General features: G+C 33.7%; 1 protein-coding gene across 4 annotated transcripts in view; it reads left to right on the top strand.

Moving 5' to 3' along the window:
- Positions 1 to 23572, top strand: part of LOC134375475 (CWF19-like protein 2) — a 99574-nt gene that overhangs the window by 9312 nt on the left and 66690 nt on the right. For all 4 annotated transcript variants that reach the window (XM_063093924.1, XM_063093925.1, XM_063093922.1 and 1 more), the window contains exons 4-8: positions 8633 to 8746; positions 9487 to 9606; positions 12884 to 12977; positions 18164 to 18279; positions 22325 to 22959. In XM_063093924.1, coding sequence (XP_062949994.1) covers positions 8633 to 8746; positions 9487 to 9606; positions 12884 to 12977; positions 18164 to 18279; positions 22325 to 22959 — 1079 coding nt within the window. The remainder of the gene's footprint in view (positions 1 to 8632; positions 8747 to 9486; positions 9607 to 12883; positions 12978 to 18163; positions 18280 to 22324; positions 22960 to 23572) is intronic.

Raw genomic sequence — 23572 nt, 5'->3', positions numbered from 1 at the left:
ATCATTCTCCAAGATAGATCACATATTAGGTCACAAATCAAGTCTCAATAAATTCAAAAAAATTGGAATTATCCCATGTATCTTCTCAGACCACAATGGATTAAAACTAGAAATTAATAACAAGCGAAACTCTGGAAACTATACAAACACATGGAAATTAAACAGCATTCTACTTAATGACATATGGGTCCAAGAAGAAATCAAGCAGGAAATCAAAAAGTTTATTGAAACTAATGAAAACAATGATACATCATACCAAAACCTGTGGGATACTGCAAAAGCAGTATTGAGGGGAAAATTTATTGCATTAAATGCTCACTTCAGAAGAATGGAAAGATGGCAAGTGAACAACCTAACACTTCACCTTAAAGAACTAGAAAAACAAGAACAATCCAATCCTAAAGTTAGCAGACGGAGAGAAATCATTAAGATCAGAGCAGAACTAAATGAAATTGAAAACCAAAAAACAATTCAAAAGATCAACGAATCAAAAAGTTGGTTTTTTGAAAAGATAAATAAAATTGACAAACCATTAGCATGGCTAACAAAAAAAAGAAGAGAGAAGACTCAAATAACAAAAATTAGAAATGAAAAAGGCGATATTACAACTGATTCATCTGAAATACAAGGAATCATTCGAGACTACTATAAACAACTATACGCCAACAAATTTGAAAATCTGGAGGAAATGGATAAATTTCTGGACACACACAAGCTCCCAAAACTGAACCGTGAAGACGTAGAAAATTTGAACAGACCAATAACAATAAAGGAGATTGAAGCTGTTATCAGAAGGCTCCCAACAAAGAAAAGCCCAGGACCAGATGGATTCACAGCAGAATTTTACCAAACATTCAAACAGGAATTGACACCGATTCTTTACAAACTATTCCAAAAGATTGAAACGGACGCAAATCTCCCAAACTCATTCTATGAAGCAAACATCATCCTGATACCAAAACCAGGTAAAGATATAACCAAAAAAGAAAACTACAGGCCGATATCCTTGATGAATATAGATGCAAAAATCCTCACTAAAATACTAGCAAACAGAATACAGCAACACATACGAAAAATTATTCATCACGATCAAGTGGGATTCATCCCAGGGATGCAAGGTTGGTTCAACATACGCAAATCAATAAATGTGATACACCATATTAATAAACTCAAACACAAGGACCATATGATCATCTCTATAGATGCTGAAAAAGCATTTGATAAAGTTCAGCACTCATTCATGACAAAGACCCTCTATAAGTTAGGTATAGAGGGAAAGTATCTCAACATAATTAAAGCCATATATGCCAAACCCACTGCCAATATCATCCTGAATGGGGAAAAGCTGAAAGCTTTTCCTTTAAGAACAGGAACTAGACAAGGATGCCCACTCTCACCACTCCTATTCAACATAGTGTTGGAAGTACTAGCCAGAGCAATCAGAGAAGAGAAGGAAATAAAGGGCATCCAGATTGGAAAAGATGAAGTCAAACTGTCCCTGTTTGCAGATGACATGATCCTATATATCGAACAGCCTAAAACCTCTACAAAAAAACTCTTGGAATTGATAAATGATTTCAGCACAGTAGCAGGATACAAAATCAACACACAAAAATCAGTAGCATTTCTTTTCTCCAATAGTGAACATGCAGAAGGAGAAATCAAGAAAGCCTGCCCATTTACAATAGCCACCAAAAAAATAAAATACTTAGGAATTGAGTTAACCAAGGAGGTGAAAAATCTCTATAATGAGAACTACAAACCACTGCTGAGAGAAATTAGAGAGGATACAAGAAGATGGAAAGATATTCCATGCTCTTGGATTGGAAGAATCAACATAGTGAAAATGTCCATACTACCCAAAGTGATATACAAATTCAATGCAATCCCCATCAAAATTCCAAAGACATTTTTCTCAGAAATGGAAAAAACTATTCAGACATTTATATGGAACAATAAAAGACCACGAATAGCCAAAGCAATGCTCAGCAAAAAAAATAAAGCTGGAGGCATAACACTACCTGACTTTAAGCTATACTACAAAGCTATAATAACCAAAACAGTATGGTACTGGCATAAAAACAGACACACTGACCAATGGAATAGAATAGAGAATCCAGAAATCAACCCACACACTTACTGCCATCTGATCTTTGACAAAGGCACCAAGCCTATTCACTGGGGAAGGGACTGCCTCTTCAGCAAGTGGTGCTGGGATAACTGGATATCGATATGCAGGAGAATGAAACTAGATCCATACCTCTCACCGTATACTAAAATCAACTCAAAATGGATTAAGGATTTAAATATACACCCTGAGACAATAAAACTTCTTAAAGAAAACATAGGGGAAACACTTCAGGAAATAGGACTGGGCACAGACTTCATGAATACGACCCCAAAAGCACGGGCAACCAAAGGAAAAATAAACAAATGGGATTATATCAAACTAAAAAGCTTCTGCACAGCAAAAGAAACAATTAAAAGAGTTAAAAGACAACCAACAGAGTGGGAGAAAATATTTGCAAAATATACATCTGACAAAGGATTAATATCCAGAATATATAAGGAACTCAAACAACTTTACAAGAAGAAAACAAGCAACCCAATTAAAAAATGGGCAAAAGAGCTAAGTAGGCATTTCTCTAAGGAAGATATCCAAATGGCCAGCAGACATATGAAAAAATGCTCAACATCACTCAGCATCCGGGAAATGCAAATCAAAACCACATTGAGATACCATCTAACCCCAGTTAGGATGGCTAAAATCCAAAAGACTATGAACGATAAATGCTGGCGAGGCTGCGGAGAAAAAGGAACTCTCATGCATTGTTGGTGGGACTGCAAAATGGTGCAGCCTCTATGGAAAATGGTATGGAGGTTCCTTAAACAATTGCAGATAGATCTACCATATGACCCAGCCATCCCACTGTTGGGAATATACCCAGAGGAATGGAAATCATCAAGTCGAAGGTATACCTGTTCCCCAATGTTTATCGCAGCACTCTTTACAATAGCCAAGAGTTGGAACCAGCCCAAATGCCCATCATCAGATGAGTGGATACGGAAAATGTGGTACATCTACACAATGGAATACTACTCAGCTATAAAAACGAATGAAATACTGCCATTTGCAACAACATGGATGGACCTCGAGAGAATTATATTAAGTGAAACAAGTCAGGCACAGAAAGAGAAATACCACATGTTCTCACTTATTGGTGGGAGCTAAAAATTAATATATAAATTCACACACACACATACACACATACACACACAAACCGGGGGGGGGGAAGAAGATATAACAACCACAATTATTTGAAGTTGATACAACAAACAAACAGAAAGGACATGGTTGGGGGGAGGGGGGGAGGGAGAAGGGAGGGAGGTTTTGGTGATGGGGAGCATTAATCAGCTACAATGTATATCGACAAAATAAAATTAAAAAAAAAAATGCAAAAAAAAAAATAAATAAAAAAAAAAAAAAATAAATAAAAAATAAAATAAAATCAACTTTATTGAAGTACAATTTACATATAATACAGTGCTCATATTTTAAGTGTACTATTTGATGAATGCACCTGTTTTCCATGTCAACTGAGATGTGGAATGTTTCCACTATCCCATAAAGATCATCATGGTCCTTTGCAGTCAATCTCCCTTCTACCTCCCTCTTCTTCCCTCTTTCTCTTCTCCCACTCCAGGATTGGGCAATCACAAATCTACTTTAGCACACTGTAGCTTTTCCTATTCTAGAATTTCATATAAATTGATTTATGTAATATGATCTTTTTTGTGTCTGGCTTTGGCTCAACATATGTGATTCATTCATGTTATTGCATGTTATCAGTAGTGCCTTTCTTTTTATTGCTGTATTCCAGTGTGTGAATATACCACAATTTGCTCATATGTTTATCTGTTGAAAGCCATTGGGTTATTTTTAGTTTGGGGCTGTTATGAATAACATTACTTGGGTCTTGCTTATTTATGTAGCCTATCAGTTTCTTCCATTTTAATTAGACTGTTTTTTGCACTGTCCAATATGGTAGCTGTGTATGGTTTTAAAATTTTTAATTAAATTTATTAGAATTATTTCAGGTTGAAAATTCATTTCTTCAGTCTCATTAGCCAAATTTTAAGCACTCAGTAGCCACGTATGGCTAGGTTAGTGGCTACCATATTGGACAGTGTAGGTAAAGAAAAATTCTGTTGAATAGAACTGGTTTAGATATTTATGTTTAATGTAATTGTTGATATGGATGAGCTTAAATCTACCATTTTGTGATTCCTTTTCTGTTTGTTCCATTTGTTCTGTATTCCTTTTCTCCCTCCTTTTCTTGCCTTCTTTTGTATTGAGGGTTTTTTAGTATTCCATTTCATCTCCACTATAGGCTTACCAGGTGTTCTCTTTTTAAAATTATTTATTATTTATTTATGGAAACATAATTGATTGTACATATCTGTGGGGTACAGTGTAGAATATCAATACCTATGTGCAATACATGATGTTCTAATCAGTATAATTAGTATATTCAACATCAAAAAAGGTAGTCATTTTTTGTGACCCTTCACCAATTTCTTGCTAAACCTCCTCCCGCCCCACCTCTGGTGGCCTCACTTCTGTCCTCTCCTTTTGAAAGTTCAGTGAATTATTGTAATTGTTTTATCCTTCTTTCTTTTCTTTTTTTATGTGTTTGTTTATATTTTTAGCTCCCACTTGTGGGTGAGGACATGTGGTATTTCACTTTCTGATCCTGGCTTATTTAACTTAGCATAATTTTCTGTAAGTTCCTCCATGTTGCTGTGAATAGCAGTATTTCATTCTTTTCTGTGGCAGAGTAGCATTCCACTGTGCAGATATACCACATTTTCCTAATCCAGTCATCCGTCAATGGACATTTAGGTGGGTTCCAACTCTTAGCTGTGATAAATATGGTAGTGTAGGTATCTCTTCAACATGATGGTTTCCGTTCCTTTCAGTATATACCCAGCAGTGGGATTGCTGGATCATATGGCAGTTCTATCTATAATTGAGGAAACTCCATACTGTTTTTTATAATGGCTGCACTAATTTACTGTCCCACCAACAGTGTAGGAGGGTCCCCCTTTCTCTGCATTCTAGCCAGCATTTGTTATTCTCTGTCTTTTTGATAATAGCGAGTCTTAACTGGGTGAGATGATATCTCAGTGTGATTTTAATTTGCATTTCCCGATGCTTGGTGATGTTGAGCACTTTTTCATGTGTCTGTTGGCCATTTGTATATCTTCCTTTGAGAAATGCCTATTCAGCTCCTTTGTCCAATTTTTAATTAGGTTACCTGTTATTTACTGTTGTTTGAGTTCCTTGTATATTCTGGATATTAATCCCTTGCCAGATCTATAGTTTGCAAATATTTTCTCCCATTCTGTAGGTTGTCTTTTCACACTACTTTTTTTTTTTTGCTCTGCAGAAGCTGTTTAGTTTGATATAATCCCATTTTTAAATTTTTTCTTTTGTTGCATATGCTTTGGGATCTTATTCATAAAGTCTTTGCCCGGTCTTACTTCTTGAAGTGTTTCCCCTATGTTTTCTTCCAGGAGTTTTAAAGTTTCAGGTCTTATATTTAAGTCTTAAATCCATTTTGAGTTGATTTTGCTATATGGCAAGAGGTTAGATGTACCTCATTTAAAAAAAATGCTTATTATGCTCTGCCTTCAAATATAATATCATTTTGCATTTATAATAAGAACTTCAGAACAGTATGCTTCTATTTCCTCCTACCATATTCTGTGCTATTGTTATCATACATTTTCCTTCTACATGTGTTATAAACCCTACATAGTTTATAACTTTTAACATAATATATTGTTATTATTTTTACTTTACATACCCAATTATCTTTTAAATAAGTTATACATGTCTTTTATATTTACCCATAGATTTATCAGCACCACACTCTCCCGAGTGAGCCACGGGCCGGCCCCTACCCATAGATTTATGATCTCTGGCATTCTTTATTATTTTGTGTAGGTCTGAATTTCTGTCTAATAAAATTTTCCTTCTGCCTGTAGAACTTCTTTTAATATTTCTGATAGTGTAGGTCTGCTGATAGTAAACACAGCTGTTGTTTGCCTGAAAATTTCTTTTATTTCATCTTCATTTTTTAATGGTACTATTACTAGATACAAACTTAGGTTTATAGGAGTTAGAGAGCGTGAAGGAAATGGAGAAGAAACAAAGAGTGGGAGGAAAAGAGGAAAGTGTCTTGGAAGTCAAGAAAATGAGTTGTCAACATTGTTGTCTTCAGCAGAGAGGTCTAGGGTGATAAAAATGGTAACATTTTGTTGAATTGGCATAATAGAAACAATTGGTGAACTTTGAAGAAGTTTCAGTAGATTAATGGGGACAATAGTTATATTACAGAGTTTTGAGAAATGTATGAAAGTGATGGTGTGAAGGCAGTAGATGTATACTACTCTTTCAAGATGTTTGTCTGAGAATAGAAGTTGGAAGATGGATTCCTGCTAGAGGGATACATAGGGTCAAGGAAGTTCCCCCCTTACCGCTTCAAAAAAAAAAATGCTTGAGCATATTTCGAGTCCATTAGAGATCTTTGGTTGAAGCTATAAGAGAAGGAGATAATTGATGGATCAAGGTTTTAGAGGAGCAGGTATGGTTGTGATCAAAATCTTTGGAGGAGGACATGCCTTGAAAAGGAAGAGTTAACAGGAGGTAAGGATAGGTGCAGCCATAAATAATTTTGTCGGAGATTGGTAGGAAGCTAAGGTAGCCTCATTTCTCTTGATAAGGTAAGAGGAGAGATCATTTGCTGAGCTTATGGGGAATGGGCGTTGGTAGAAAGCTTGAGGAGGGTGTTGAAGAAGGTAATGATATTTGCCAATGTATTAAGCTATGTGCTTGGAGACACAAAGTATGCAAAAGCAGATGGTTCCTTTAAACTTACAGCTTAGTGTGAGAGTGAGATATTAATCAAATAGTCACATAAATGAATGTAAAAATGATTAATGCTTTAAAAGAAAGTCGTAAGAGAATAGAAGAGAGAACTGACCAAGGACCAGCAAGGGGAATTCTACTTGGGGTTCAGAGTCTAGCTTAACTGAAGTTGCAGATCATGGTGATTGGATTTATCCAGAGCTGGAGACTGGTTGCAGCTGTTGTGATGAAGCAACTGGTGGCTCCAGTTAATGAATTTCAAGTGGTTGGTCAACAGCTTGTAAGATAGTGAAAATCTGTAGTTATGGAAGAAGGCCTATGACAGAGTCCTGTGGAATGCCAACTTTTTAATTATTTTAATTTGATCTTAGCAAATTGGCACTCTCAGAAAGAAAGTACTTTTTTTTTTTTTTTTTTTAGATTATACTACCCTGTTTAGTGGTGACCTCAAGAATTAGGAACCAGGTATCTCTAAACTGATTTGACCATGGATAGACCAGCAATACATTATAGTGATTATCTTAAAAAATTGTAACTATAAATATAAATAACTAGTTGAAAGGTTTCTGTAAGTCCAAATCAAGGCCTGAATGAGTGAATAAAATCTGCTTTGCTATGGGAAACAGTTGGCAGCTGAGGTGGCAGAGTGCAAATATGTTTACTCCATGTGGATTATACCTTTTGACAGATGTATTTATGTTCTGTAGTCAAAGAACACTTTAGGTAGTTTTCAAGAACTTTGCAGAATGGAAGAATATTAGTCTCATTCAGGAAACCCAGATTCTAATGTTTTCCTTGGTATTCACTCACTTTTTCCTTTCTTGGCTTAAAGTTTCTCAGCTGTACATTAACAGGTGGTTTGTACTAGGTGATTTCTAGGATCTCTGCTACACTTATGTTCTATAGCTCCGAAGAATATGTAATAGATTTTAGAGCCAGACAGATCTAGATTCCTAACTGGGTTTTCACACTTGTATACCATGTAACTTGGGCAAATTACTTAATTTGGGGGAGCTTTCCTTATTATAAAATGAAAAAAATACTTTAGAGTTGTGATAAGAATTCAGTGTGATAATATATGTGAAAGTATTTAATGCAGTACTTGACATAGAAGAGTAGACTGATACATTTGTTGAAAACAAACCCCAAAACCTGGCATAATGATCAGCACATAGGGCATGTTGACTAAATACTTCTCAGTTGATTTAATAATGTGGAATTTAAACACAGTTAGCAAAATGCCTTACTAGTTGTTACCTGAAATCTCTGCATTTTTAGATCCAGAGAAATCCCAAAATTTGAAACTTAGGGGCAAACTGCAAACTTGTTAACTTCAATGTCATTTCCTCTGTCCTAGAGAAGCAAAGATGTGAGTACTCTTGATGTTGGTAGAAACTAAAGCTCTGGGCTGAAGTGAATTCTCTACATAGCAGTTCCAAGTCTTATTTTTTGCTTTCCCTTGTCTTGATAATAAACTTATAAGAAAATAGAAATAATTTGGTTGTGTTTTGTGGCCTTAACCCAAAGTAGTGGGTTTACATGTTCTTTCTTAAATTTTCAATGTCATTTTTTAAAGGGGAGATACAGTGTCAGAATTTTCTATGGGAAGCTGAATTTCTACCCCTTAACAATAGCACAGAAGTTTTACATGAAAATATTCAAATTTGAAAATTTTTCTCATGTGCTAAATATTCTTAGAGCTCTGAAGATGAGTGGGTTGAGGCTGTTCCATCCCAGACTCCTGGCAAGGGAAAGGCCTGGAAAGTGAAAGATGAAAAGTCTGAAAAAGAAGATGACAATCAAGTTATTCAGGTAAGCAAGTCACCTGATTTTAAAAAAGTGTCAACTTCTAAGAATAGATGAATGTCAAAATGAAAGATTATTCTAATTTCTTCAGTAGAAAGTTAACTTTGAAAACAGTGTACTTTATGAATAATTTGACAGTAGCGCTGACTGCTTAGTGTTTGGACTCCGCTCCTCCTCCTGCTATGAGAGAGTGAGTGTTCGTCTCTGTCGTAGTCCCTTAGAGGTTTTCTTGCTTCTGGTTATTGAGAGAGAAGTGGCACTTTCCTTTTATGTATGTGAAGCCTTGTACTGGTACTTTATCTGAACCTTCTACAGTGAGTAGAATTCAAAAATAGTTTTTCTTTCCCTTCGCCTCATGCTGTAATTTTCTTAGCAATGCTTACAGTTGAGTAGTTCACAGATTTTGGGTTATAGTTTATATGCCTAAGGGAGAATGTAATGTATCCACTTTTAGACACAGATGAAGGAAGAAATGTGAAAGGAACTAATGTTTGTTTGTTGTGTGCCAAGCACTGAGCTGGACGCTTTATATCCATTTTCTTGTTTTCTCCTTAAAACAGTCCTGAAAGATAGATATTTTATCCCATTTTACAGGGGAGAAACTAAGGCCTAGAGAGATTAAGAAACTCACCTTAAGTTATACAGCCATATAGGATTTGAGCCAGGTGTGAGTGCCTAAATCCTAGAGCAAAGTGTTTATTAAGTTCTAATCAATTTAGCCTGAAATGGTCATCTTTTTTCAACAGAGGGATGAGTGGATGACTCTTGATTTTATGTCTGTTAAAACTGTGTCGTCATCATCACTCAAAGCTGAAAAGGAAACTATAAGGAAAATAGAACAAGAGAAAACCCAAGCACTTGAACAGGTAAGAGAATATTTAAAATGCTTTAACTTTCTAATTTGCCTTTAATAAACTAAGACATTTATATAAATGCAATTTTACTTGTAAAATATTATTTTATGTTTTGTGGTTTTTAATACAATTAGTGAAAACAGCTATGAAATGGGATATGTTTTGTTAAAATAAGTTTCCCATAGGAAGCCAGTTTAAAGGTATACTAGATTAATAAATCTAGGTCATATATATAGTTGAATGAATATTGACTTTAGGTTAATATCATTGTATTAAAAGTGAACCCTTTCATCTTGTTTCAGTGTACATACTGAATTAGAGACTATAAGAATGCTTTAATTTCAAGACACCTAAAAATTCTGGATGAAATATAACATAAGCATGTAAGGAAGTGCTGAAGCTGGTGGCTTTCCAGGTGGCATCACACAATCCTGATAATCTTGAATTTCAATTTTAATGGGTCCTTAGGGATAGGACATAAAGGCAAGAGCCTGCATGAGTTGGGAAAACCTGGTTGATGAACCCCTATAAATCTGGGACCCTGCAGGAATATACCCTTAATGAAAGGATGAAGTTGAGGAAATGATGAATTTGAGGAAAAATCCAGTTGAAGGCAAGAAAATTTACCTGTCTTGTCAGGTGGTGGGAGCATGCTAATTATATATCTCCTCTTGATATTGGGGATATCATTTCTTTGGTATTCTAGGCTAGTGTTTTTCAAAATATTGGTCATGAAATTAATTTATTGCTATCAGCACTTAAAAATATAAAATACCAGCTATGTATTACATGTAATAAAGGTGTATTTTGTTTCCTTAAACTTTTGTTTTGGACACACACACACACTCACGCTGTCTTTCACTATGGGTCAGGGTCACAGAAAAGTTTGAAAGCCAGTGCTTGAGGCTGTGTCTGTGTCCTCTTCTGTTCTTATGCATGCATTGTGCTAAATGCTATAGAGCTATAGCACTTATCAACAGACCCAGTCTGTACCTCGTACCAATTCTTCAGCCTTCTTTCAAAAGCAGATCTCCTTACCCTAGTTCTTGGCTTTATATGGCGAGACTGGCTCCATTCTTCTGTCTTAACTGGAGCACTTTTAGTATTTATTATCTTATGCAAATTGAATGCAGAACTATTGTTTTCTGCTTACACACAGGGCCTAGTAGACCTATGGCTTCAGTCCTGCTTACTGCTTTGCAAGTCTCTTCTGTTTCTCGTCCATAGAGATAGTTATCTTATTTTGAACTCAAGTATGTTTTATATTTTGTATATCTCTTCTATTTGTCCAGAGCAGGGAGATTGTGATGAAGTGGAATCTTACTAAGCCATTTTGACTAGAAGACCTGAACATGTTTTAGAGATCGATTCACTTTGACATATTTTATTTGTTTCATTCTTTTTCATTACTGTATAGTCTTTCATCATCTTACTATGCCACACTGTAAATATCTATTCCTCTACTTATGCACACTTACATTGTTTACTGTTTTTCACTATTACAAACAGTGCTACAATGAAGGACCTTAGATATAACAATTGGTACTGCCCCAGCAATATGTGTTTCTTTTCTAGTACTAAGTACCTATAATTGTCAAACTTCAAAATTTTTGCCAGATTAATTAATGGGTGAGAAATGGCATTTTATTGTTTTTCTCAGGTTACTACAAGAGATCTTCATGCATTTTGGTCATTCAGATTTCTTGTACTGTGAACTGCTTGTTTATGATTTTGCTTACTTTTCTGTTAGGTTCATTTGTCTTTTTCTTACTGATTTGTAGAAGTTCTTATATATTTAGTCCTTGTCTCATACATTTTCAGATAGTATCTCACAGCTTGTCTGGCCTCTTGTCAGTTCTCCTCCTCAGTATATAATCTAGCTTTTTTTTTTTATCCTGTTGAGTATCTGCTGTGTATCTGAGTGTTTAGATAAGACCATTGGAAGAAATTAGTTAATTATAAATACTGAGAGATTTTGTAGTAAATTAACAAAGCAGGTGACAGAACCTTTTTTGCTACAAACTACTGTAAGGGATCAAACCTCCAAGTTAAACATTAACTTAAATTTTGTCCTTTGAAGAGTCTTTTTTGTCAGCTCGTAGATACATTTAAAAAGCTTTTTCTTTAAACATTTTATCCAACATTTTCTTTTCAATAGTATGGTTGGTTCATACTCTTGGAAACTGAAGGTGCTAATGTTTAACACTTTCCTTCTCTCTCCATCCTGTTGCTATTATTCTTGTAGGAAGCATTTTTTCACCCCCTGAGGTCGTTAGATATCGTTAGAAGGTAGTTCTGTAGCACCCTTTATTTTCATAGCACTTATCTATGTTAATGTTCCAAATTGTCTTTTCCCCTTCTTTAGACCATAATTTCTTTGATGGCAAGGGCCATGCCCACCTTACTCATTATAGCCCAGTGCCTGGCGTAGTGCATGGAATGCAGGAAGCACTTGGGTTGTGATTAGGTTACCATCATCTCTTGCCTAGGTTACTGCCACCATTTTCTGACTAGATTGTCTCTAATCTTGCTCTTTTCCAGGGTTTTTTCCACACTGAGAATAGTTTGTAGTTTGTGTGATACAAGCTGATCACTTTCATGAGTCACCATTGCCCCCAGCATAAAACCTCAAGAACAGTCCAAAATGACTCATGTGACCTAGTCCTTGATTGTTCTACAATCTAATGGCTTGTCACTACTTACTCACACTTCTAAGTTTTAGCCAGTCTGAATTCCTTTAAGTTCCCTGAGAGTGCTGTGATTTCTTTTTCTCTAGGGTTTCATGAGCTATTATTATTTCTATCAGGAGCATCTTTATGTCCCTCCGGCCTTTAAAAAAAAAAAAGAAAACTTAGCTAATTTCTACCCATCCTTAGGTCTAAGACTGTATATATTATTTCTTCTTGGAAGGCTTTCAGTGTGAGAGGGGTTTGAATCTTTGTGTGGCTTTAGAACTCTGTGTGTCTACCTTCAAAGCACTTATCAATTACTTATTTATTCTCTGTTTTTGTCACTATATCCCAAGCTACCAAGGGCTGAGTCAGAATTATTGACAGTTACATCTTCTACATGTAGTACAATTCTGAGACATGGTAGACATTGAATAAAAACATTGAATGAATGTGAATTTAGACATTATTTCCTGCAAGTTACAGAACAGCGTGTCTTAAGAGTGTTTTAAATGATTTGTACAGGGTTACAACTGTTAACTGCATCTCAGTTTAATTATTACTATATTTTTTGATGGGTTTATATTTAAATTCTGACTTTTGAAAATGTTTTGTTCTAGTCCAAACTGCTGGAAAGAGAATTGAATCCATTCTGGAAGGATGGTGGGACAGGTCTTCCACCAGAAGACTGTAGTGTATCATCACTTACTAAAGGTATTCCTATATTTTGGTTGTAAACACATAGGCATTTCTGATAACTTGATGTTCCTGAGGGAATGATCCGAGTTTACATAAGACAAAGCATTGATAAAATGTTTACAGTCTTTTAAAGCCTTACTTAAGTTATTAGTACTTGAGAAGATTATTTTAATTATAATGTATTTGGGAGCAAAGATGATTAAATATGCATTTTTATGTTGATCATGTTTTCATAAATGAATTTCTGTTTTAAATGGATTAATGCAAAGTATGATTCTGTGAGGATATAATAATGCTTTTGGTATGTTACATTCTGTAATAAGATGTAAAAATTTTAAGTCTGAGAAATTTCATGAAAATAATGTATAAACATTAAAGATATAGTTTCCTATTTTCAGAAATTCCTACTTTGCCAGCATTCTTAAAATTTATATTGATCTTAGGAGAGTACTGTTATTTTCCAGCAGATGGAGACAAATATTTGTGTCACATAAGCATACGTAATTTTTTTTTTCTTTTTTTTAAAGGATGACCAGTAGGGGGATCTTAACCCTTGACTTGGTGTTGTCAGCACCACGCTCTCCCAAGTGAGCCAACCGGCCATCCTTATACAGGGATCCGAACCTGTGGCCTTGGTTTTATCAGCACCACACTCTGCCAAGTGAGCCATGGGCCGGCCCTAGCATACATAATTTTAAACATACTTAAAAAATCTTGTATGCCTATTAAGTGCTGCATTGATAATTCAATGAAAAATTTATTTAATAGCAACTGTAGACATATAAAGTTCTTTTTGAAATACAGATAGTCCCCAGTATATGATGGTTCAACTTATTTTTCACTTTACAGTGGTGCAAAAGTGATATGTACTTTAAGTACCCATGCAACCATTTTGTTTTTTGCTTTCAGTACAGTATTCAATAAATTACATGAGATATTGAACATTTTATTATAAAAGAGGCTTTGTGTTAGATGATTTTGCCCAACTGTAGGCTAATATGAGTGTTCTGAGCATGTTTAAGGTAGGCTAGGCTAAGCTTTGGTGTTTGGTAGGTTAGTCGTATTAAATGCATTTTTGATTTATGATATTTTCAGCTTACCATGGGTTTATCTGGATTACCCATCATGAGTCGAGGGGTATCTGTATTGTTTTAGAGGAACTTAAAAAAAAGTTTGGGGAGCAGTAAGTTAGCTCAATGACCCATTAGTATGTAGGGCTGATTTTATGAGCTAAGCTTTTACGAACCTTTTTGTCAGAAGGCAGTCAATAGATTCATCTTTGGGGAAAACCTAGAATTGACAAGCCCAATATTCTGTAATCAACAGGTTCTTAACTTCATTGAGTAGAGAAGACTCCAAATTCCACCTTAGATAATATCTTTTAGCTGGCTGAAACAGCGGAATCAAAGATACTAGGAGGAAAATGACCTCACGTAAAGCTTTTAGAGGGCCTTTCTCCCCTTCACCTTCACATCATGATTTCACCACTTCCCTTTCCAATATTGTATTTATTTAGAATGAAGAAAAATGGCAGAAAGCTTCTGTCAAGGGCTTAGATCCCAGAGTTGAAATTAAGTTTTAAAACATGATCTGCAGGTTTTTCTGCATATGCAGATAGCAGTATCATTCTGTTTGGATTAATGATATGGCTGAAATTGTTAGGCACTTTAAAGTATTATAGCACTAGTATTAAGGAGGTAGAGGTGACTAGAATTTTGGCATTTCCACTTATTAGCTTTTGATTTTGGAAAAGTTTCCTGACCTTTCTGAGCCCAATTTATTCATCTGTAATAGGGAATAAGGATGGTACCTATGTTATGTAATTATTGTGAAGATTACATGAGAAAAATCTTTTACTGTTGTTATCAGGAATATAGTATATACTCAATAATGATGATGATGTCAAGTACTTGTTCTGTGATTAAATGTTTTGAGAAGGTTTTATCAAGTTTTTTTGTAATGATCGAAGTACCATATTTTCAAGAAAATTTGTTAATCTTTTCTTTCTTAGAAAATTAGGTGGAAAGGTTAGTAAACCATTTTCAGAGCTCATACACAATTATTTTAAATCATATTTTAGTAATGGGAGTATTTGTACAATTTAGAGTTTACATGGCATATTTATACATTAGCTCATTTTCATAGCAACCATGTGAGGAGAGCAGAGTATATGTTATTGTTATCCTAATTTTATAGCTTAGGAAACTAAGGCTTAGAGTGGCCAGGTAATTTGCCTGTAGTCATGGGAGTAATACTAGATCAGATCTTCTGATTCCTAGTCTAGGGTTAGTCACTCTAAATTCTTTAGTAGAAGGCTATATTTTTTACCATAGTAGAAATTCTTGCTTACAGACTCTTTGGATGTGATTTTGTTCTTCCTATTGATTTTTTTCCCCCCTCTTTATTCTTTGACTTCTCTATTAGAAACTTTGTGTTGGAAAAACTTTCAAAGGTGGTTTAAATCAGCTACCTTATTTTACAGGTAAAGAAGCAGAGGTCCAGAGAAGTTAATGACTTGGTTCAGATCTTACAACTATTTAGTAGTAGCAGCAAGAATAAACTCTAGGTCTCTAGATATTTAGTTTATTGTTGTTTCTATATTAGCCTGTCTTCTGAGAGAAATGGGGAATAGAACCTAGATTCATTTGGTTTTATTTTGTCTATAACAATATAGCTTTGAATTATGATGGAAGCATATACTTAAGTCTCTTAATTTTTGACTTATTATAAAAAACAGATTTGAGATACAGGTATACCTCAAAAGCGGTATGCCAGTGAATTTACTATAATTATTTGATATATCTTTGTCTCAGCATAGAGGACTAGGACAGTATTTTCTTTATGTTCTTACTTCCTACTATGTTTTACAAGTTATCACATTTATAGTAAATATTCATTGAATATTTGTTGATTGAATTTCAGGGTGGTGCTGCAAGTTGGTATTTTTTTGTTTGCTTTTTTTTTTTTGTCTTTTTCGTGACCGTCACTCAGCCAGTGAGTGCACCGGCCATTCCCATATAGGATCCAAACCCGCGGCGGGAGCGTCGCTGCGCTCTCAGCGCACTGCACTCTCCCGAGTGCGCCACGGGCTCGGCCCTTTGTTTGCTTTTTGAGTATTACATTCAGTGATTTCTCTTATTGAAAATACTTCATCATTGCCCTCTGTAATTATAAGATTAATAGGACTGTTGAAATAGAACATATTATCAACTAAAAATGACATTATTATATAAATATTTCTAAAATTGTGGATTTAACTTGCGATTGAATTGGCTGAAAATTTTTATTCCTGTTAAATTTCCTTCATAAATGTCAATGTAGAGGAATAAAAGCAGTCTTACTTTTCCTCTGATATTTTTTTCTTTGAACTATATTAATATCTTGGTGATTATTCAGGAAATTTTTACTGTGATCATCAGCATTTATTAGTTTTGTCTATGGAATAAACAATTTAATTATATAGCTGGGATATTAATATAGATGTTAACTTCTATGGGTTTCTTTTACTTATCACTGTGTAAATGGCAGATTTAGCCCAAGTTCCTTGATTAGCTCTACTGTTAATTTTGAACCCATAGACTATATAAATAAGAATGAAAGAGGAAGAGTAAAGTAAGGTTTTGAATGAAAAGTGAAAGCATTGAGTTAACTAGAGATCTAGGTTTTGAAATACATACTATTTTAAACCTGTAAAGAAAGGACACATTAACTTAGAAGAGATTGCTTAGTAGAGATAAACTGTCGAGATTTGAATGAGGGAATAGAATTAGTTTGAACATAATTAATTGAAGGATTGAAAAATCTGTTCTTTTTTTAAGTAAACTTAAAGAAGTAAACTTAAATAAGTGTACAGCAGACTGATCATTTTCACAAAGTGAAAACATCTGTGTAATCAGTGCACAGTTTGAGATACAATATTATGGGGTTACTTCCAAATGTTCATGGATAAATAAAATTGAAAGATAATACTAATCTTTCCATGAACTTTTTGATGTACTCTTGTATTTGCAACCCAGAAGCCCCATTTGTGGACCTTTTAGTCACTACCCTTTCACCAGAAGATTTTCACTGTCCTGGTTTCCAGCACCAAAAATCAGTTATGTTCTCCTTTGCCCACATTTTGAGATTCATCCATATTGTTGTGTATAGTTGTAGTTCCTTCATTCTCCTTGCTATATAATAGTCTACTTTAGGAATATATCACACTCTATGTATCATTTCTATTGACGGTAGACATTTCCTGGGTTGTTTACAGGTTGAGATTATTGCTGTGAACATTCTTGTACATGCCTTTTGGAGTCTGCATGGGTCCATTTTTGTTGGTTATATAGTTGGGGTAATCTTAAAGTGTCCTGTTTTTGGGCAAGGAAAATCAGGAACAGAATTTTAATTTAGGTAGTTGATTAGATTTTCTTTTTATACATTTCAAAAGTGTGATGTGTACAGAAGGAAATATAAGCAGCTAAATAAATTTTGTTGAAGGTATTCAGCTATTCGTGATTGGTAATCATGACTAAAGTAGGATAATTTGTTTTAACATGCATTTCAGCATTATCTTCCATAAACTTCTTATTTGTTCTTTGTGCTGCATCTGAGGTATCTTTTTCCCATCTGTGTATGTGCCTTTATTCCTTATTTATTTCTGGGAATGTCCTCTCTACTCTTATCTTTTTTAGTAGAAATCTGACTCATTTTCCTGAGCCTGGTTTATGGATTTTTCCCAAGCCTGGTTTATGGATTTTTCCCTGACCTCCCAGTTACAAATAATTCTTCACTTTTCTCATATTCTATAACCCTTTACATTTTTTTAAATAAATAGTTATCACATATTATCTTCATTGTAATTATTTATATTCTTTTATCCTTATTCTCTTAGATTGGAATTTTCTTGAGAGTAGTTTTATTTATTTTTTCCTTCTTCATAGTGATAAAACTCTGTATGTTGCATAACAAGGGTACACTTCAAACAGTTAATGGGAAGATTCATATTACCTTTCAATTTTATTTTTCCATGAACTTTTTGAAGTACTCTTGTATATAGGCAACCAGATATATGTTGACTTTTAAATGTGCTTATGATTTTTATATATTCAAAGAAAAATATTTTATTATGTACTTCAGAAGTCATCATAAAAGCAATAAATATTAATTCTGTGGTAATCACATTAAAAGTACAACTAACTTTTAAAATTGGAATTTAGTTTCAGTAGTAGAAGACGGTGGATTAAGTTGGCTAAGGAAATCTTATCAACGAATGAAGGAACAAGCTGAGAAACAAAATAGAAATTTTGAGGACGTTGTAGCTGAAAGATATGGGGTGAGTATGTGTATTAAGGAGATATGAATATTTTCAGGATTATGTGAAAAATTAAGTGCCTTAAACTTTGTTTTGTGCTGTGAAACACTTTTGAATTGAATTAATATTAAATTTCATTTCTGTATACTGCTGAAGTCATTTTCTGCTTTTCATTATTTGAACTTAGGTAGCATATTTTTATTGACATAACAAATGTAAAACTTAAGTGTGTGTTTAATGTAAAAATAACATTTTCTCGTTGTGATAAAATTTAAATAATGCAGGAAAGTCTTCAGAGTATACTTCTGGAGATAACCACTGTAGAAATTTTGGTATATTCTAGAGTTTTGATATTTTCCAGAGTTTTTAAAAGAGTGTATATACTCTTAAAACAATGGAACCATGCAGCAGTATATGATATATTAGAAATAGATCCTCTTTTCACCATGTGTGGATAATCTTTCTGTTTCAGTAATTACCATTGATGTCCTCCCCCGCACCTTCTTCAATTTCCAAAGGAAAGCAGATTTAGAGATTTAGAAAGTAGAAAGATTTCAAAACTGTATGCTAGTGCCACTGCCCCCTCTTCCAAATAAAAGAGGGAAAATGTTACACTTTGTCTTAAATCTGTTAACATTTTGTAATATGTTTTTGTATATTTTTCCCCTATGTTTTAAAGTATGCTTATAGAATATACCCTTATTTATTTTTTTTTTACTTACTAATGTAGACATAGTTGGATTCCCGTAAATATATACATTTTAATGACCTTTTAATATTTTCTTATATATTAATCTGGTTTTCCATTATTTGTCAGTGGATGGACATGTATATGCTCTTTCCTCCCTCGGTTAAATACTTGCACTGTGCTGACTGTCTTTGTCCAGTGCATTTTGCATATTTATCTGGGTATTCAGGTGAATTAGTAAAAATAAAATTGCTTGTTTAAAGGATATAGACAATTGAAGTGAGATGTATATTGCCAAATTTATCTACAGAAAGATTGAGCAAATTATTAAAATGCCTCTTTTACCATTTTATCACATAATTTTCAACAGTTGGACCATCATTCTTTATAGTCTTTGCTATTGTGATTGGTAAACACCTTTTTTTGCTTTTATTTTTATACATTTGTTTACTAGTGAATTGGAATTTGTTTTTTACATTTATTTTGGCCATTTGTATTTTTTAGTGAATTGATTATTAATATCATTTTCCTGTCTTTCTTTTGGGATAATGATTTATATAAGACTTTTTAATTATTCTGTTCAAATTTCTTCCCCTTAGTTTCATGTTTGTTTTTTACTTTATTGATAATTTGCTATGGTTAAATTTTAAATATTTTTACCTAGCAAAATTCTTCATATTTTTCTTTCATGACTTAATGCTCTTGGTATGATTAATTGACAGGCTTTCCCTACTCGAAAGCCATGAAAATGTACACATTTATTTTACCTTGAGTATTTGTCCAGTTTTGTTTTTTATGTTTATCCTTCATCTTTCTGGAACATATTTGTGTATGTTGCAAAGTAGGCGTCTAACTTTCCTAAAGTCTTTAGATAATTTTTTATGATATATTGAATGAATTATTCTTTTCCCATTAATTTGAAATGACATGTTTGTTATACATTAGGTTTTCTTATATATGTGGGTCTGTTCCTTTACTCTCATGGGTGTTTCCTTGATTTTTCTATCTTTGCCTGCAATTAGTTTTATACTGTTATAATTATTGTACTTTTCAGTAAATGATTAACAGATAGCGAATAATTAGTGAACACCTACTGCGTGGCAAAGTAAGTCTTGTTAGTAATTTTAAAAAGTAGTTTTCATTCTTATGTGTTTGTTTATTCAATTTTTCTTATTCAATTTAGAATCACTTTGTCAAGTTTAAGCTCAACAGAAATAAACATTTTTCTAAAATCCATTATAAATTTACTTTTTGAAATTTTGATTTAAATTTAAATGTACAGATATATCAAAAACAGTTAATACCTTTATAATGTTGAGTCATCTCATTCTAAAACCCTGGGTATTTCTCTATTCAAGTTTTCATTTATGTTCTTCAATAATTTTCTCTGTGCAATTATGTATGCGTCATTGTGGCTATTTTTAATTTTTTTTTCAATTTTTTTCCCTTATGTGTCCTGAATTGCTGTTGGTAGTAGTCTGCCAAATTTCTAACAAACTCTAATTATTTCTAATTTTTTTTTTATCTTGGGTTATCTGGGAAGGTAGTATGCAAATGATGATTATTTTGCTTTTTCCCTTCAATGTTAAAATATTTAAATTTCCTTTACTTTTTGAAATCGAAGTTTAGAACTTTGATAAAAGCACTGGAAGCTAGTGTTCTTGTCTTTCTGTGTTTAAATGATGACTTCTAGGATTTAAGATGAGGATTACCATGGTTAGATAAAGTATCCTTGTATTCAGTTTAGTAAGAAGTGTTTTTCTGTATAAATTGTATAAAAAATATTTAGGGTAAGAAGCATGATCTTTTGATATACATATGCATAGTGAAATGATTATTACAGTCAAGTAAATTAACATATTCATCATCTCACATGGTTACCTTTTTTATTTTTGTAGTAAAAGTTTTAATAAAAAAGTTAATTTTACAATCAAATTAGCAAATTTCCAATGTATGATGCAATACTAACTACAGTCCTCATGCTGTACCTCGCATCTCTAGGATTAGTTATCTTATGTAACTGACATGTTGTTGTACCCTTTGACCTTCATCTCCCATTTTTCCCCTGCCTCCAACTCTGTAATAACCTTCCTACTCTCTGTTTCTGTGTATGATGCATCTCTCCTTGACAACTGTATTAAACTTCACACATTGCCCTAATTCATTTATGGTTTGGCTTAATCATCTTGAGTAATTTTTTTCCCCAGAATTATTAAGTGATTTGTCTTATGATTCCTTGCATTTATTTATTTATTTTTTTGGTTGCTGGCTGGTATGGGGATCCCTTGACCTTGGTGTTATAACACTGCATTCTAACCAAGTGAACTAACCAGCCAACCATTCCTTGCATTTTTGAAAATGATTTTCTTTTGCCTATACCAGGGAAGGATAGTTTGTGAGTTTAATTTTTTATATAGAATTATAGCCTAATAATTTTTTTCAAAGTTTGATCTTTATTGCATTGTCCATTAAGAATTAGAGTTGAAAGTTGACAGCAGTCTTTCTTTCCTTTGTAGGTAATGTATTATCTACCTGTTTCCATCTATATACACTCTTACACTGATGCACTCCTTCCTGTGATCCAGTGTTTGTGAAGAATTTTTTTTTCTTGAGTTTTGAGATTAAGGAATTAGGATTTTTTTCTGTGTGTGTGTGTAAGTCTTTCTCCACTTCCTTTCCCCCGAGTTTATTGGATGAGCGCTTCTAATCTGGAAAATCATCCGGGAGAAATTTTCTTCTTTTTAAAAAAATTAATGTTTTTCTTCCTTCACTTTTGCTCCATCTTTCTGGAAGTACTAGTACATGCATATTAGATTGTCTAAGACTTTTTCTTATTTACCATTTCTTCCTAAAGTATAGAGAATTCCCAGGCTAATTTGGTTTTCAGCACTTTATTCTCTTCTACTCAGTATATCAGGACATTAAAAAAAATTTTTTTTTTGACACATAGTTTTTCATTTTCTTGTTCTTGAAGTGTTCTTTTTTTTATGAGAGCCCGTTTTTTAATACAAATACAGTATAAAAAAGTAATATTGTTTTAGCAATACTCTTGAATCTAACTACCAGTAGGAATTTATTATGTTTTTGAAAGTTTATGTCTCTACCATTTTCTGTACTATACTTTGTGTTAGAGCAGAGCCTTTGGTCAACATGATTATCCTCTTGGGATCTGTTTTTGTTATTTGGTAATCTTTTACTGTTCACTCATGTTTTTAAAAAGTATTCATTTCAGTGTGGGATGATTGTAAGGGTCTTCCCCTTTTCCCCCATTGGTGGGTTTTTCTTTTATTGTGCCACTTGTCATAGTACAGTGGCATGTGGGGAGCAAGTCACTGAGCCTTTTTAAATTTTAAATGTCTTAATTTTTGTCTTTTGTAGTCAATGGAAGTATTTCAGTCGAAATTAGAAGAAGCTGAAAAAACTGCTTCCATAAAACAGGATCATAGACGAGAACGGTGGAGGAAACCAACATATTTGGATAAAGCACAAAGTAGTCAAGAAAATAGAAAATCAGACTTAGTAAAATATCAAGAAAGTTCAAGGGATAGATATGCTACAACAGATATTGCAAACAATAGCAATAAATATAAGTTTACTGGTGATGAAAAAGAGAAAAGATCTGGGTCTTTAGAAAGACGTGGAAGAGAATCCAACCCAAGGCAAAATCAAGAGCTTTCTTCTCCAGGTAATTTGAGACATAAATTCTTAAGACCCTCTGATGATGAAGAACTGTCATTTCGCAGCAAGGGCAGAAATTTTCAATCATCTAGTTTACCTTCAGCATTGGTAGCTCAGGGTTCTTTGCGTTGTGGTTTTCGAAAACCCACTGAGAACTGTGAAGAGAGTTTAACATCATGGAGTCAATCTAATGGGAGAGAAGGAGACAAGAAACATTCAAATCAAAAGCCACTGGAAGCGAGTAGCAGTGTTGAACACCAACATATTCCAGAGGACATGAGAGAAAAATCAGAAGATGAAAGCCTGAGAAATGACACAAAGTCTACATTTGCTGGGTATTTTATCATTTGTTTTTTCACTGTGATAAATGAACATTAGGGTTCAGAAGATTCAAAGAACTGAACAATATTTTTAGAATATCATTTGTTAATTATATCCGAGTATGGTCTGTTTCTTAAAATTGATGGAAGAGATAAGATAGGCAGATTTAGCAATACAGTAATATTGTTTTGTGGATTGTATTTTTTTTTCACTTCTATTTTTAAAAGAGCTGGAAGAATTCAGTAGTACTATTTCCTCAAAATTAGTTGCTTTTTTGCAATTTAAAAACTGGAATGAGTGAATCTTTTAAATGGATGAGCTTCAGGAGAAATTTGAGTAGATTTTGTTATCAGTGCCATATTACATTTTAAGGAAATTACCCCATTGTTAAGTATAATCATAATTATAAATACTGCACATCTATAGGAGGTATAGGAGACTGAAGGAAAATATGCTTCTGTAACCCAATATGAAGTGACAAATATAGGTGAAAGATCCTGCAGAGGGAACCATGAATTATGGTTGTTGTTTTGCAGAAAAAGCAATAATCCATGTTGGGCAAATGGCAGATTTTAAAGATAATGTTAGGGTTTCAAATGTAAAATAAGGGTAGGATAATGATTGTAC

Source organism: Cynocephalus volans, chromosome 4 (assembly GCF_027409185.1).
Source record: "Cynocephalus volans isolate mCynVol1 chromosome 4, mCynVol1.pri, whole genome shotgun sequence".
Taxonomy (NCBI): Eukaryota; Metazoa; Chordata; class Mammalia; order Dermoptera; family Cynocephalidae; genus Cynocephalus; species Cynocephalus volans.
This window is presented reverse-complemented; position numbering and strand designations above follow the sequence as displayed.